This window comes from Cyprinus carpio, chromosome A15, assembly GCF_018340385.1.
Source record: "Cyprinus carpio isolate SPL01 chromosome A15, ASM1834038v1, whole genome shotgun sequence".
Lineage (NCBI taxonomy): Eukaryota > Metazoa > Chordata > Actinopteri > Cypriniformes > Cyprinidae > Cyprinus > Cyprinus carpio.
Genome location: NC_056586.1, coordinates 28,795,661 through 28,813,160, shown reverse-complemented (window position 1 = coordinate 28,813,160; position 17,500 = coordinate 28,795,661). Strand labels below are relative to the sequence as shown.

The window sequence follows — 17,500 nt, the reverse complement described above, 5'->3', positions numbered from 1 at the left end:
TTTTTAATAAGTCTTTACAAGTGCACTCATACATAACTGCACATACATGCATAAATGCCTACAAACACACACTTTAAAATACTTTAATTCACTACTGAAATCATGTTTACCACAGGACCCAACTATTTTATACATAAACATCCCGCACACGCCCCAACTTAAATAAATAAATAAATAAAGCAACGTAAAAAAATAAATAAATACATTTGCTCTGCATTAAACCAACTTCAAACAGTAAAATTAGAGTTAATGTGGTTTTGGATTGTTTACCTTTCCATATATATAAAGAGAGAGAGAGAGGAGTGAAATATGAATTTGTAGCTTAATGATTTATGATCAGTTGCATGGAAAAACTGATAAATTCAGACTTTTGACCTGTAATTAATAATGGCATGTTAATTTGACAATCATTGAATAGGTTATGTATTATATAACAGATCTGTTGTTTCTGATAGCTGTTGTGGATATTCTGATGGTGAATTACTTCTGTAGTTTATCTAATATCTCTGTTTACACAGACGTTATGATATACTGCATATAATAAAGTAATCACAGTCTGGCTTTATGTTTTCACTCTCACACTGAATATCTGATAAACTCTCAGGTCTTCACAGTCACTGAAAACCTGCTGGAAAAATTTCAACATCTGCAGTAATGAAGTAAAATCAGCGTGAAACAGACGTCACAGCAACGATTTTCTTTGAAGCCTTTACTTTAAAAGCTTTGAAAACTTTATTCAGCTCTCACAGGTTATGATCAATGATGATCTGTCATTAAATATGATCCTGCGGGTGTGTAATTACTCATCAGAGCATCATCTACATGAGATCAGACGAACTGAATTCGTTTCATAAGCGAGGAGCTCTACAGGTACTGAACTAAACTGAAGCCAGTGGCGCTGAATAATGGCATTTTGTCTTGATTTATACCAGAATCTGAATTTAAAGTGCTGTGGAAATAAATGAGATCAAAAGAACAACAGATGTCGTGAACATAATTGGCACATTTCTTTATTTTGAAAACAGACGAAACCATTTTCCACGATTTTACTCCTTAGATTCAAACTCACTTGAACAGAATGGCTGGCGCTTTTTCTTTTTGTTGGATTTTCTCGATTTTTAACATCAGTGCAGCAATATCTTCAATGAAACAACACCAAGGACATGAAAAGAAGCCACATGTATTAGTTGGGTGCGTGTGAGAAGGTTCTCTTCTCTGGAGGAAGGATTCTCATGAATCAGAAGAGGAGCTGGACAGATGGAGGCTTGTGTCCGTCTGCGATCGATCCGCACTGGAAAACTCCCTCCAAACGTCAGAAAATCACTGCCACACCAGAAAAGAGAGGACAAACATAAAAACAGACCGTCTTCATCATCAAGTGCAGTCTGTCGATTACTTATGCTTTTACATTTCACTGGTCGTCCGTTAAACATTCTCCTCTTTGCCGGCGTCTGAAACGGCCTCCTCTGCTGGTTTGGAGTCGTCGAGGGCCTCTGCAAAGACCAGAAGAAACAGCTTCACTTCCAGACACACTTACAAACCGCCGGTGGAGCGTGAGCACGGGTTACTGCTGCAGAAGCACTGAATGAAGCAGAAACGCTGCGGCTCAGTCAAGAGCGTTCAGTCGAACCGCAGCTCTCGCATGGAAATGGATTCAGGACTCGTTTCTGACAGTACTGTATATTGTTGCTAACTCAGCCACTCTCTAATAACACCCTCATGACGCAATCCGGTCTGTTTTGACCCGGAAGAGAGAGATACATTTTGTTCCTTTACACTAAATGACACATTTTTTAGAAACTGTGTTTCTCTTCCGAGTCCAAAATGACCCGAACTCAAAACATTTGACATTTTGTATAAAATTTGTTCGGCCCGGGTATATATGAGGTTCAAAGAAATTTCACTGAATTCCATTCATTCATTAATGGAGTTAACACTGGTAATTCTAAGATTTTATGTTCTTAATCTTTTAAAATAACATTTCATGTGTAATTGAAATTACCAAGAATTTCAAAGGTTCTTTCATAATCTAAAAGCTTCTTTCATTTATTTCTATTAACTAAGACTAACTAACTGTTGAAAGGTTCTCTATTGGCCTTGATGGCTTCATGAAGAGCGTTTAACATCAGTGGAACCTTTCCATTGCACAAAATCTCCTTTTCTAGTGGAAAAAAGAGTCTTTAGATTTTGTTGACTGAAAAGTTCTTTCAAGAACCAAGGAACATTACACTTTTAAAAATACAGCTTCCAAAAGGGAGTTTTCCCAGTGATGCCACAGAAGAACCATTTTGGTTCCCCAAACAACTTTTGAGTGAACAGTTCTTTTCCTCGATGTGAAGAGCATTTCACTAATCTAAAGAAGATTTTGTGCAATGGAAAGTTTACATGATTGTTCAAGGTTCTTCATGAAACCAACGATGCCCAAAAAACTTGATTTTTAGAGTGTTCATGATTCACAAGTTGTTTGCTCAGAACAGACATCTACTCACTGGAGAAAAAGAAACTACCAGCAGGGGTTAAACTGATCAAACTAACCAACTAACCCTCTGGTTGATATAGTCTAGTCTATAGTTGTCTTTCACCCTCCACACTCACACGGATGATTTCAGAGCTCAAACTCTTTTTCTGACGCACCTTTTTCATCAGTTTGGTCTGTTTCCTGGCTCTCGGCGGCGGCAGCAGCGTCAGGCACATCGGCTCGTTTGGCTTCCTCCTCCTCCTCCTCCTCCTCCTCCTTCTGTGTGTTTATGTCGTCAGCGGCCGCCGTGTTCTCCGCCTCTTTTGGCTCCTCTGCATCCTGCAGCTGCTCCTGCGCTTCCTCTTTAGTGGGCGTGTCTGAGGGGGCGGAGTCAGTCCCAGCGGTGGGCGGGGCTTCAGCGGCAGGTGAGTTGGGCTGCTCAGCTGGTTTGCTCTCCTCTGCTGTTTCCGTGGAAACCTCGGCCGGTTTCTCCTCCGACGGAGAGACTCGCTCCTTCTTCTCCTCGGTCTCGGCGGATTCATCCGGAGCGGCGTCGTTCTCCTCATCTTTCTCTTCGTCCTTCATCTTTTTCCGGGTGATGTGTCCACGGAAGCTGGCCTGGATCTTGGTGGCGGCCTTGTCGGCGTTTTCCTCCGGTTTGGTTCCATCCTGCTTGATCTCCTGATCGGCCTCTTCACTCTTCTCAACCTGAGACCAGAAACACAAACACCATCAGCAACTCCGACACACTCACCTGAGACGCTCAAGTCAAGTCACCTTTATTTCTGCAGCGCTTTATACAATACTGGTCGTGTCCAAGCAGCTTTACAGAGTTAAACAGGAAAATAGTTTGCCAATAATGCAAGAAGACAGTAACACAAAGAGTCATTCTCCAGCTAAAGTCAGTTCATTGATGATTCAGTGATGCCATCATTCAGCTCTCTTCCAATAGTGTCTCAGACACACTTCTTTTCCATACTGTGGACATCAATGGTGAATCTTCATTTTTGGGTGAATGATCCATTTAAGCTGAAATAGAGCTAACTACTGAAGCACGTTTAGTTAAGAAGTTAGTTAGTTACTCAAAATTGCAAGATATGAACTCCAAGCCCGCAAAGCTCAAAATCACCTTTTTATTTCTTTATCCGTTGGCGGAGACGGGCTTCCATAGAAAAGTGACCATTCGAGCTAAGCTTGCGTAGAAACAGCATGTTCTGACCAACTGACCCACGGATCCAGAGCAACTGATCTGTTTGTTTTATGGATTTAACAGATGATTTATTCAAAAAACGACTTACAACAGAGGAACATAAGTAATTACTCACATATCCACAGCATACAGTGCCACGTTTATCAGACAGCTGGATTAGGAAACAAGCTCGAGTGAAATGCAGAGAAGAGAAAGAAGGTGATATGTCTGCTTTGTTTTGCGAGTGCATTGGTTGAGTGCTGGAGGAAGTGTCTGCTGCTACAGACCCCCAGCGAGCTTCCCATCAGGCATCTGGACGTATGATTACGATGGTTTAATTGAATGAGCATTAGAGCATTTAAGACTGCGAGTGATTTTAATAGACGCTGTTAATGAATCTGGATCTAGAGCTCAGACGGTCGTTCAGCTGCTGCAATCCCACGATTACAAGCGTCTCAGTGCTGAGCGACACGAGGATCAGCGAGAGCCTCATCTTCACCATCAAGAGCACAAGAGGGAAAAGAGTGTGTCGCTGTATTTAACTATTTTCTAAAAACCTGATTCTCAGGAGGTGAATTTTAATTTTTGAAATGGCATTTATCTCATGATCTCAGATGTGTCCGATGGATGAACACATCTGAGACGCAGGACTGAATCAGGACTTCATGCACAAACCCCATGTTTCCTTCTGAGACGGATCAAGATGTGATTAAAGCCATTAGCGCTGGAGTAACCCTAACCCAGGATCACACACACGTCTGATGTCTGTGTGTTATTCTGCTCTGACCATAAGAAATATCAGCACAGCATGGCAAAGCTGAAAGCAAAGCACCTGTCAGCATAAGAAAGCGTGACGTCTGACCGGAGAATCAGGGAGAAAGACTCAATATTTACCTTGTCCATCAGCGTCCAGGGAGGCTTTTGTCCAGCGAGGGCTTTTTAATTTAATATTGAAATGCATCTAATGAAAAAAGCAAGCATAAAATGAAAAAAAAAAATGTGTAAAAGTGACATATAATGCATGACAAAAACATTCATAAATCAAACTCAAAAGTATCTTGAAGCAGATGAAAATTAAAAAGTGTAAAATTATAAATGCAAAATTAAAATCTAGTGAACAGAAGCCAAATTAATGATATAATGCAACATGAAGGCAATTTCATTTGGAAACACTTTTTCATTTATATATGCAATCTGCAAATGGACTGCAGAAAATGATGTCATTTCTGTGAATGCATGAGGATTTATTCTGTCTGACCGGCTGTTTATACAGCATCTGTTTTCTCATATTTTACCCTCATAACTGTACTACAATCAATATCCATCAATAAACGCATCTCCAGCTGTCAGACCCACGGATATTTGACCCGTCCAGATGATCAGGCTCCTGACCACATCCTTCATCTTCATCTGCTGTAGGTCTGCACCTGTTGATGGAGTTGTGATGCTCAACAGGTGTCACACACACACACACACACACTGAAAGTTCAGTGATATGAAGGTAAAATAATGACTAAAAGATCTGCATGCGCAGGGTAATATTTGTGGAAGTGTACGTGAGACTGTAAGCGTAAATTAAATGTGCATGCGCAAGAGAAGCTTTGTAAAGGTGTGAATCGCGTTTCAAGCGTATGAAAAAATTATTTGCAGCATTTTACTTATTAAGTATTGTGAAACTGCAGCTTCGTGCTAACGCAAAATAAATATGTTCTGCATTCTTCTGACTTCCATTTTTCGTCGCTAACACTTTTGGCTGGTTTTCTCTAAAATACTGTCAAAAGTACTGCAAGCCTGTGAACGGTGATTTTCAAGAGAAAACAACAGTTTAAAGAACTGCAAAACGGATTGACTGCATAGAACCAGTCTGAATGTGTACAAAAACAAACTGTTGCAAATGTCTATGTGGACTTGTGCATGTGGGGCAAAAAGTTCCCGAAATAATCCGATATTTACAGCTCCGTTCTTCTTTTCTCTGCGCTTACACGTTCGGCAAGATTCTCTCACTTACTGAGTTTTGTAAGCGTGAGGGGGAGGGCGGGGCCAACACCTTCTTGTAGCCAATCAAAAGAGCCGCTCGCTGACTCTCCATTTACTCTTATCTGATTGGTTCAATAAACACATCACACGCCAAGACAATTATTTTCATTTAGTTCAGGAACGTTCTCGCTGCCAGGGGGGTATTCCAGAAAGCAGGTTATGTGACATACCCGGGTATGTTTAAGAGTAAGTAAGCGATAACCTCAACTTTCGGTTCCAAAAACAGAGGTAACTTTCTAAGAGTATGTTAGTAGTCCAGCAACTCACTCTCTGAACTTCAACCGAGCCCATCCTGCTCCGGAGCAGCTTCTGTTAGTTCACAACAGCGAGCCTTCAGTGGGTGTGACAGATAGCGCACAACATTATATAATATTACAATATATATATATATATATATATATATATATATATATGATATGTTAATGAGGAAGCGCTAATATATAATAAATGAGGTAATATATTATTCTAATATTATTATTTCTTTTATTGGCATATATAAGAGTTATCTGTATAAATTATAAAACACTATGACAAGGTAATGTTTAACTTATATATATGTATTTATTTTATTTATTACATGTTATATTATGTCACACATGCATTTTCTATAATGTCTAAATTCTAAATCAAAATACGTATCTGATATGACTTAATATATAATTAGCATAAAACAAACAATATAATTCACATTCTCAAGGATTAAAGATTAAATGGAAAAAAAAAAATATTTTGAAAAGGATTGCACAGCCATCAGTTAGGTGGCGATATGCACTAAGCATGTAAACAACTAATGAACAAAAGAAGAAGAAAGAAACAGCTTGGCGTGCTTTTTCTTAGCGTCCGTTTCCATAGTGACTCGTAGATTCGTCGCTCTGTTGAGAATGTCTTGAGTCTTAACCAGGAACATACTCTGAGTTGAATGAACTTACTCCTGGACGCTATCATATAACCACACAACTAAACAAGGTTTGGATTGGGTTAATCAACCGAGAGTTCAGGGTTTAGTTCACGGTAAGTTAACCCTGCTTTCTGGAATACACCCCAGAATGGTAGTTTTAACGTACACATACATTAAAAATAAATAAATAAATAACAACTTAATTAAAACATGATACTTGATGTCACTCGATGTGTGAGTCATTCTCGTGAGTCACAATCATGACATTATCAGCTGATCTCAGGTGAAGCTTGTTAACGGCTCAATTACCGTCAGAACGAAACTAACAGTAGACCGCAATCTTTTATTTAAAAAGGCAATTAAAATGAAAATCCATCTGAAGAGAGAAATGCTCTTCAGACGTGTTTGATGTGATTCAGTATTTATGAGAGAATGAACACATTCCACTCTTAATAAATATTTCTGGCATCATTTCATATGATGCTTCATGACACTAAACAAAACATCAAGGCACACATGACCGGAAGGCGGGGTTTACAGATGTTCCTGCCGTTTAAAGCTGGACGCAGTGACCAATCTCTTCATCAGGAAAAAGAGGGCGTGTCCAGACGAGAAGATTGACAAGACTCCATTATCTGAAGGACTTAATCGAGGGTTTTGGTTGCTGGGTTCAAAGGTCACGCTAAAACAAAAGCCTAAAGGCTCTGAAGCGACCGTCAGCGTCTAAAACCAGACAGACACGAGCGGTTCTCAGATCAGCTGTCAAACAGACGAGCGAGACTTCACAATCAGACTGTGGAGGAAATATTTCAGACCACAGTTCATCTGATTATGAGGAAGCATTTGCGCATGTTAAATGCAGAAAATGTGACTGAATGGAATGCTCTCTCATAAGAAATGCAATTATAATAATGTTGCAAAAAAATTATGAAGGATACATCAGCACAGAGTCTTGCAGCATTTGTGGAAGGAGCCACACCTTAAATCCACCCGCCCCCACGACACACACACACACACACACACACACACACAAAACCCACGACACTCACACACACACACACACACACACTGACACACACACACAAAAGCCACGACACTCTCACACACACACACACACACACACACACACACTCACTCCCCACGACACACACCGACACGCTCACACACACACTTAGCCCACGACACACACTCTCTCTCACACACACACACACACACACACACACACACACACCGACACGCTCACACACACACACACACACACACACACATCACTCACTCACTCTCTCACACACACACACACACACAACCCACGACACACACCGACACGCTTACACACACACAACCCACGACACACACTCTCACACACACACTCACACACTTAACATCTTCAGGTCGCGATTATTATTCACCTGCACTGACGTACCCTCACGGATATTCCCGCGCAATTACACTGTCACAATATTCAAATAAAGAACGAGCAGCTGAGACAGGACCACACCCTTCATCCTCCTCATGTCTACAGCTCCATCCCGCTGTCTGTCTCTCGCTCGGTTCAGACGCTCCGCTGATCGTAACGCTCGCGTTCTACTCGCATCGCGTCGCGCTCAGTGGGGCGTGAGAACAATAGAGACGCGGCACGCGGCTTGCGTGAGTATACAGTGAAGATGTTCAACACGGATTCCTCAAAAGCGGCGCGAGGCGCGGTTTCAGCCTGCTTTCAACGCGCCTTTACAACATTAAACATCTAACCTCCCGTTCAGATTATAAATCGGTAAAGGCTTTATCCCGGAGCCGTTCACCGGAGACCCGCCCCGAGAGCAATTAATGCTTCATCACATCCAACTTTCATCTCCAGAGAAATCATTATAATTCCTGTGAGAGAGATTAATATAAGTGTGTGGATCTCCACACACACACCACACCCTGAAACTCCTCACACTCACACACACACACCCGTTAAACAGCATCAGACTCTACACCTGGCTGACAGGTACAGTCTCATCACTGCTGCTCAATCACATCATCAAGCCTCCACCATCAGTTTACAGCGACAAAAGTGTGAAGAATCCAGATATTTACCGGTTTAGTTCTTCTGATACAGCACAGCATAGTCGTATCCTTTCAGCGTCTCGCTCTGCTTCTTCCTTTTCTCTCTTCTCTCTCTCTCTCTCTCTCTCTCTCTCTCTCTCTATCACAATAACCCCACCCTATAAAACACCACCGGCTGTATCAACAGCTGAGGATTCTGATGCTTAAACTCATCACAGTTGAGCCTCAGTCACTCTGTCTGTCTGTCTGCGCTGCCAACAATGAGAATAATCCCACCCTATAAACCCCCTCCCTCACTCTCACGCGCGCGCACACACGCGCAGATGAACCCGATGCGCTCACAGACGCGTGTGCGCGCGCGCGGCCCCGCCCTGACCACACGCTGCATGAATGATTGAATCCGGAGGGTCCGGCGCTGGATGACCTGCTGTGTATCTGGGCGGTGGTCTGCTGCTGCTCGTGGGTTAATAGAGCTTTGTGTGGGCTGTAATGCAGGAACGGGCCACGCTAAGGCTGAGCGCCGTTCACATGGTAACGGCTCTGAATCGATGGCCATGTGATCACCGGGGTGTGGATCTCGGGGCTCCTTCTTGAGCACCATTCCTCCGGGACGCTTTCGGACCCATCTTCATCAGAGCTGCGCGCTGTTCTCGTGACGCTAACATCATCATCTTCTTGTTCTTCTGCGTCTGTGAAGGTCAAACCACCCACATGTTCAAACACTTATTCACTGGGAAACTGAGCTTTCCCTCTCAACAGCATCTCTGAAACACACACACTTACTGCTATAGCGCTTTACACCACACCTTCACAGAATTAAACAGAACAGTGTTGTATGTTCATCAATTATAGTTCAGAGAGGACCGCTTTGGCAAGTTACTTGAGTTTATTGAACACAACTTATCTTTGGCAGTATGGTTCCTTATGGGGGCTCTTGCTCCAAAATTAATTGAACATACAAGAGCTTAAACATTAACCCTCCAGAACCATCAGCTTGGAAATACATGACAATTAAGATAACCCCTGTTCTTTAAAAGCGAACAGTGGTAATGGTGTAGATGTGGCAGTGGGACGTCTATCCTGTAGATTGGTTATGAGGATGAGTGTCTCTCAGCAGTGAGGTCCATGCCAACTTGAAAGCCTTAGTGATCTGAAACAAAGAAGACAACAACCAGAAAGTGCACGCTAATATGCTCATGCTTATAAGGGGGGGGGGGGGTGAGCAGTTTGAGCATACTCACTGAGCAGTAGTGCCACGTATATATGTCCCGTGTCTAATAGAAGAATGGTAGTGATTGGAGCGATCTGACAGCTGACCGCATCAGCTGGTCGCAGCACTATGCCTCCGTGGCCTGACTGAACTAACGCTGCACTCGATAAGAGAGAAACTCTCATTAGCAGGGAAATCAATGGCAGAAATCAATCAGGTACATTGATGAGGACAGATAGACGCGGCTGCATGAATGATGTCGACTGATTCTCAGTGATTCACGCCTTCGTTTGTCACTTTAACTGGAATGCCGTTTTCACTGCTATATTTCTGCATGAGGTCTCCACGTGCATCTAAAGAGATGTGCTGGTCATTTTAGGATCCGTCCCACAAACTGACATCAGTACAAGAGGTCAGAGATGCAGAGGTCACAGGTCCTCTTGAATACTGATTGCTGACGGCATGATCACTGATGGTTTGACTCTCCCTCTTCTGTGGAACATAAAAGAAGACATTCTGAGAAACGTCTCAGGGGTTTCGTCCATACACTGATCATCAGTGGGATCCCATCGTTCTTCTGAATATCATTTGTGTTCCATTGAAGAAAGAAAGTCATACAAGTTTAGAACAACGTGAGGGCGAGTAAATCATTTATGACAGAACAATCTTCTGAAAATCAGCTTTGAAGCATCTTGGATTGTGAAAAGTTCGGCGCAAATGTCTTAAAATCACCATGAAACCAAAATGGAGATGTTTTCCCATCAATTAATTCCCATTGAACAAAATCAAGCCCTGCCATGTTTATTTTTCCTCATTCAAGAAGTTGTCTGAGGGAAATAAAAGGCAATTGTAAATTTGAGGAATTAAGCCTATGGTTCTTTAGCCGCTGAAGGGAAATAACAAGATGAATATCAACGTGCAGTAAACGGTAAAACTGTTTGCACTACAAACCAGTGTGTTCATAAGATAATACATTAAAATAATATGGTAAGACACACCAATCTGCAATATCACGCAGCAAAACCAGCTGTTTTGCACAGACCAGAAACCAGACACATAAAATTTATAAATGGCTGCGCCCATTCTTACGGGAAAAATAAGGTGGATAGCTAAAAACGATAGACAGTTCATCAATTAAAGAGAAGTCTTACAGCCAACATAACTACTTTATGATGATATAATTCCTGATGGATCTCAGGGGGAACAGGAACAGCTTAGGGTTTGGGTTTGACTCACAGAATGCTGAGGTTGATCAGAAGGATCTGCGACACTTCGCTGGAGTCATAAAGATGGACAGGCGTCCACTTACTCCAGTCGCAGCAGAGTCAAACTGCAGAGCTTTAGATGTTCGTTCAGATGTCAGATGATGAAGCTCCCGTGGTTTCCTACATGAGAGAAGAGCACGGCTTAGTTTAAGTGAGGAAACGCTCACGTATCATAGTCACAAATTGAATAATCCATAGCAAAGACTGTTTTATTCCATAATCAAGATAAATGGCATTTATGCAGCACTGCTTATACAGGCAGCAGCTCGAATGTGAAATGAATACATGTGGAAATGTTAAATATAAAACACACAATAGAGCATATGTGTGTCCTCATGAATATTCATGAGCAGTGTGTGCCATGTGTTATAATAAACATGCTTTCTTTGACGTGATGAAGATCTCTGTCCTGTCAGGTGTTTCAGCTCAGCGCTGTGTGTGTTTGATGGTGTTTGTGCTACAGGTGTAACAGTGTCTCAGTAATCAGTGCAACAATTCTTTCCTCTGAGACTGTAGTGCATTTGCATTTTGCTGATTCGGATCTTGTGTGTGCGCGTGTGTGTGTGTGAGTGAGCTAAATAAGAGAGAGAGAGAGAGAGAGAGAGAGAGAGAAGTGAGTGAGTGAGTGAGTGAGAGTGAGAGAGAGAGAGAGAGAGAGAGAGAGAGAGAGAGAGAGAGAGAGAGAGAGAGGATACCTTCAGTCTGCATCAGACACCCTAAACAAACTGCACCTCCACCCCTGATCAGGCCAGCAACTGTTGCCAAGGCAACCACACGGAAACAGCATCTTCTGACTCCAGCTGATGGTGAAACTCCATCCATATCTCCCTCTAGTGTGAGTGTGACAAGACCCCACGGACGCCGCTGATGCGCCGTCTCCATGGCAACAGGCCAGAGCGGATGACTAACACACACACACACACACACACACACACTCTCTCGTGTGGACGATCAGAGGTGTGATTCACACTGGGCTGTAAGATATTTGTCAAAGCATCAAAAAACCTCCTCAGAATGGTTTCACATCCACTGAAGATGCTGGAGGATCGTGATGCTGGGCAGGAAAAATCAGAACCAATAATGAACCCATCACATTGATAAAAGACATCAGTCAATGAAAATTAAACCATTAGAAGCTTTCCTTTGATCATCGTCATGTTTCATCACGTCATGTGAACGAAAAAGCACAAATATGCCAACGAATGATGAGTATAACGTCCATCTCAATGAACTCACTGTCCCTCTACACAAACATTACGAAAGCAGATTCAGGAGATCAGAGACTTTCATTTAAAAAACTTTATTTATATTTTGTTCATTTTACTAGTACTACAATATATTTGACCTTAAATGTTATAAAAAATAGTGAAAACAGTTAAACCCTGTTTAGCGAGTTAAAAACATCCTAGACAAGCTGCATTCAAAGCTATTATAGAGAATCAGTTTGCTGTACAGTGCATGGAAATTAATCATATTTCAGCATTAACTGAAAGCTTTCTCGTTAATTAAACAGCTGAAATCAGCAGCGTCACCGTCAGTAATCAGGTGTCTAACGGGAATGGAGAAAATGCCAGAAGAAGCAAACAGCAACAGACTTTCAGATGCTCACGTTGCTCTATGATGGTTGTTACATGAGACATGGAGCAAAGATAATGTTAAAGTTCATAATGTTAAAGTTATATTTCATATTTATTTAAACAAACAGGATCTTTACATCAGAGTAACAACTACACACACACACATCAGATCTCAGCCAATCAGAATGCTCGAATCTCTCCAGAGAGTGATCATGTGACCATCTGAGGTGAAGCTGTATGTAGATTCACTGTTGTCCAATCAGCTCGTCTTCTGAGTCATAGATTACAGTAACAGAGTCCATTGTTTCTGTCATAAATTAACAAAATCACCCACTCAGAACGTCTCATCAGCACAATGGTGTCTGGGGTTTAGTAAACCTGATCCATGCAAAAAACACCTGCGCACACACACACACACACACACATACACACACTCACTCGCTCAGACACACAGTGGTGTTGCCATTCTAACACTCATACACATAGAAATCCTCATAATCCGGTTCCTCAAACAAACACCAATCACAATAATCACAATACAGAAACAAACACAATTCACAAAAACATCTATACACATAAATACAGATTAATATATAAAACATAATCACAGAAATAGAGAGGAAAATATCAGTGTTAATGTTGCAAAATGCATCTATTATGAAACAGCTGAAAATAAGCAAATCAGAACAAAACAAAGAAAAACACACATATCCACACTAAAAAAAAATGATTTTTAACAATAACAGATCCGTACGGACAGACCTGTTGTGATCAAAAAAATCATTCTCAACAGCAAAAATTAATTAAACTTAGTTTTTAAAATAATCATGTTTAATAGCAGAATTTGTGGTGAAAAACTACATTTCCCATGATGCTGTAAAGAAAGATTCCACCAATCAGAGAGTAGCAGTGAACAAAGCTCCGCCCCCTCCCACAAATTAGTCAAGTCTCTCTACACTCTCAGATTCCTTAAATGTGTGTGTATATATATGCATAACTGGCAATAAACTTAAAATAACATTTCTATAGATACAACCAACAGTTTAAATGTAATAGTTTAATATTTCTGTGTCATTTGTATTTTAATTCTGTAATTCGCAACGCTTCATAGGATTGTAGTTCTTTCCCTCACTAAAGCTATTAAGCTCACAATCTTTGTCTTTTTGTTTGATTTCCATTTACTTTTTGCTTCAAATCAAAGTTTGTAATGTTGTGATTCTCTGATTGGTTCATGGCTTATAATGCTTTTATGAAGACTTTTTTTAAATCCTAATGGGAAAAATGAATGGGAACAATACTTCCAGAAGCAGCAATTCTGAAAAAGTTGTCAGCATTTATGAACTCTGTAGTGTCATAATTCAGTTCAATGATGATTCAAATCAGTTCAATAACAGTGTCAGAGTTGCAAAGTTCATCAGTTATGAAAGCATCAGTTTTAAGTCTGAACACACACTACAATCCAACTAACACAGACACGTTCATCATCTAAATATCTCATCCACACTACAGAGGCTCGTTTACCTTAAAGTAACAGCAGCACAGGCTCTGTTTCTGTTGTGTCTGGCCGTAGAAATACTCATCACTGTGAACAGACAGACGCAGTCATTACTCACATATAACATCACTCTGGATCGCTGGATCCCTGCACATCAGTTTCTTACCCAGTGACCACCTCGATGGGCGAGTGATGGGCCGCGGCGGGACGCTTCTCTGACACAGACCAACACGGACACAGTATTCGACCCAGCAGCACCAGCGTGATGATTCCTGACGGGACCAGAACAAACACCAGCAACACGCCGACATCCGTGAACGTCACCGAGCGTCCTGACAGAAGCACAGACGGCACACGCTCAACACATGAGAACTCAACCAGCAAAACTACCATTATACTGTGTCTGGGTGAACCTCAGGAGGACATGTCCGGGTCATATTTCACCCCATTAAAATTAAAACCAGAATTTAAAAAAGCCTACAATGTGACATTATATTCATGAAAATTAAACACATTTCCCCCAGTTTCTCCTCACTGTAATGAAAATCACAAGCTCATTACGGCACATGTACATTACTGAATAAAATCCAATTCACTTTAACAAATATTATAATGCATACTTCTACATCTACTTAGTTATTAATGATTTTTTTTTTTGGTCAACCCTTTATTTATATAGCACTTTATATAAAACAGACTGTTGAGACTGCTGAAAATGTGCTCACCCTCAGGCCAACCAAGATATAGATTAGTTTGTTTCTTCATTTTAACAGACTTGGAGAAATTTAGCATTACTTCACTTGTGAAGCAAAAAACTGTGTGTTTATAAGATAAAGCACATAACAATGCTTCCTCCAGTGAACTGCTGTTGTCTCTCACATCAAAATCCAGCCACATATTTGTTTAGAGTTGATTAAACGCTGCTTGATCTTTTTCACTGGACTCATATTTTTTTTAAAGCGTCTTAATGCTGGATGTGTTTCATCTTTTGTCTTCTCCAGATGTTCACTGATGGACTGGAGTGCTGTGGATTACTTGTGGATTATTTGTGATGTTTTTATCAGCTGTTTGGACTCTCATTCTGACGGCACCCCCCCATTCAATTTGCAGAGCAGAGCATCCATTGCTGAGGACACTGATGCAGTGCTACATTTCTGAACTATTCCTTTAAAGCAGCATCACATGAATAAACAAGAAAATTATTCAATTTAACTTAATTAACATGAACTATTCCTTTAAAGCAGCATCACATGAATAAACAAGAAAATTATTCAATTTACTTTAGTTACATTTAGTTCAAATGTGCTTAATTCTCAAGAAAACATCTAATGCTAAAAGACTGAATCCAAACAGGCAGATTCAGGGGTGAAACGTGTTCACGTGTTGACGATCACGCGTGTCGGCTCACTCTGTGGTGTGACGGTGAGGACAGTCTGGGCCGGGTTTCCGTGCACATCAGGAGGGTTGCGTACGGTGCAGGTGTACGTGCCGTTATCAGTGAGTGAGGCGTTCAGCAGCTGGATCGATGCTTCGCCTCGTGACGGGCTGCCGGCCCACTTCACACGACCCTTAAAATAGTCCTCCTTCGGCAGGTAAGCTTGAGACGAGAAGTGAAAGAACTGCAGAGAAACAGAAAATGGACTCAAAAACAAAAAAAAAAAATTCATATTCTGCAGATGCTTCTGTTATGAGCCTGCAGTGCTGAGAGACAGACGATCCACTGAAGTGAAGTGTGATTCAGAACCAGCAAATCACTGCTGAAATAAACCAGTCGTTTTACTGCACAGCCACGTCTCACACTGCACGAGTGTTGGCTCGCATCGTTGTCTGCTGCATCATTCACAGCTTTATGAATTCACTCCTGATGGATGCTGGGGTCTCACCACAAAACACACATCCTACTCATGTGACTTCCTGTGGCCTCATCCACTCCCCACAATTAATCCATAACATATAAACACAATTCATAAAATCAACTCACAAGAACTACACAACATCATGCTCACGACCCCCGCTCTCGGGTCTGAAGGTCCAGTCGACAGACATGAGGCTGGTGATGGAACTGGAGGAGGTGAAGGAGCAGGACAGGGTGACGGTGGCTCCTCTGACCACGCTGATCTCTGCTGGAGCCTCTACTGAGATACAACACACGCTCCTCAGCAGCATTCAACGTTTGCACACACACTCCACTCAAACGATGTTCCTCAAATGTTTTGAACACCACACAACTTCCTCCACTCACCGCACACACTACATGTATGTTCACACTCACACTCACTTCACACACTCCGTGTTCACACACTCCGTGTTCACACACTCCATGTTCACACACTCACCGCACACACTCCGTGTTCACACACACCCTGCACACACTCCATGTTCACACACTCACCGCACACACTCCATGTTCACACACTCCATGTTCACACACTCCATGTTCACACACTCCATGTTCACACCTTCACCTACTCCATGTTCAGACACATAGTACCACACACTCCATGTTCACACACTCACCACACACTCCATGTTCACACACTCCCTGTTCACATGGCCTTTTCAATGTTTACAAACTCACTGTGCACACTTGATCTTCACACACTCCTCAATGTACACAGTCAAAGTACAGACTCACTGAACACACACACACCACAAACACTCTCACGTCTAATTCCATTTGCATCACTAACATCTTAGTTCATTAGCATAAACCTCAATGTTGTAAACGGTGCAGTACACGAATCAGATACTGGTCATATCTCATGCTCAGTTCCTCAATAAAAGCCATAAACTGCAAATTATGAACAATACATGCCATAAAACTGCAAAAATTATCTGATTAATTCATATCAAACACTAGAGCTGTTAATGCGTGAACATGGTTAAATCTCAGTTCACTAACTCAGTTACGTAACAGGGGCCAAGGCTGCATAAACACATCCACTACTGTTTTATAACTAGCAAATTAACCAAGAATAATTAGTCACACTTTCTGGATTTTAAATTATACCAAGACTAGTCAGTTTATGCATCTGGCAGAACAATACAAGCAGAACCAGAAACACGGATGACTGAAGATCCAGTAAAAATTAAACAGCTTCAATGTATGTAAGAGCTTCAGATCATCGGATGGACGTCACCTTCTGGGACGAGCCGTCATCTCACCCCTCGCCGTGACGTCACACGTCTTCTCATCTAAACTCATACTACGTGTGTGTAAAAAAAAAAAAAAAGTCTTCTGATATTTACCTCATTATCAGGAAATTCCAGTGATGTTAATAACCCGTCACAAATGACAGATATAACCAGTGAATGATATTAA

General features: G+C 41.6%; 2 protein-coding genes across 3 annotated transcripts; both read right to left on the bottom strand.

Moving 5' to 3' along the window:
- Positions 1-994: 994 nt before the first annotated feature.
- LOC122134214 (neuromodulin) lies at positions 995-8,761 on the bottom strand. Of its 2 annotated transcripts, XM_042771652.1 has the most exons (4): positions 8,662-8,761; positions 2,635-3,166; positions 1,409-1,493; positions 995-1,323 (listed from the first exon to the last, which is right to left on the bottom strand). In XM_042771652.1, the coding sequence occupies exons 1-3, from the start codon at positions 8,689-8,691 to the stop codon at positions 1,426-1,428; spliced, it is 630 nt and encodes a 209-aa protein (XP_042627586.1). In that variant the 5' UTR covers positions 8,692-8,761; the 3' UTR covers positions 995-1,323; positions 1,409-1,425. The 2 variants fall into 2 exon arrangements, with proteins under 2 accessions (XP_042627586.1, XP_042627587.1); XM_042771653.1 differs by lacking the exon at positions 8,662-8,761 and adding an exon at positions 4,542-5,094 and having other exon boundaries at positions 995-1,493.
- A 5,146-nt stretch (positions 8,762-13,907) lies between these two features.
- Positions 13,908-16,344, bottom strand: LOC109113690 (myelin protein zero-like protein 3). Its single transcript, XM_042771659.1, has 4 exons — positions 16,174-16,344; positions 15,587-15,797; positions 14,345-14,510; positions 13,908-14,265 (listed from the first exon to the last, which is right to left on the bottom strand). Exons 1-4 carry the CDS (start codon positions 16,342-16,344, stop codon positions 14,187-14,189), a joined length of 627 nt encoding a protein of 208 aa, XP_042627593.1. The 3' UTR covers positions 13,908-14,186.
- Between the last annotated feature and the right edge of the window lie 1,156 nt (positions 16,345-17,500).

What these genes read in the sequence shown, in the direction of transcription:
- LOC109113690 (XM_042771659.1), bottom strand. Translation starts at nt 16,344, where the DNA reads ATGCTGCTGAGGAGCGTGTGTTGTATCTCAGTAGAGGCTCCAGCAGAG. An exon ending in CCTCACCGTCACACCACAGA is followed by an intron (nt 14,511 to 15,586) that starts GTGAGCCGACAC and finishes TGCTTCTGTCAG; the next exon opens with GACGCTCGGTGACGTTCACG. An exon ending in CCCATCGAGGTGGTCACTGG is followed by an intron (nt 14,266 to 14,344) that starts GTAAGAAACTGA and finishes GTCTGTTCACAG; the next exon opens with TGATGAGTATTTCTACGGCC.
- LOC122134214 (XM_042771652.1), bottom strand. Translation starts at nt 8,691, where the DNA reads ATGCTGTGCTGTATCAGAAGAACTAAACCG. An exon ending in GTATCAGAAGAACTAAACCG is followed by an intron (nt 3,167 to 8,661) that starts GTAAATATCTGG and finishes TTCTGGTCTCAG; the next exon opens with GTTGAGAAGAGTGAAGAGGC. An exon ending in AGACCAAACTGATGAAAAAG is followed by an intron (nt 1,494 to 2,634) that starts GTGCGTCAGAAA and finishes TGGTCTTTGCAG; the next exon opens with AGGCCCTCGACGACTCCAAA.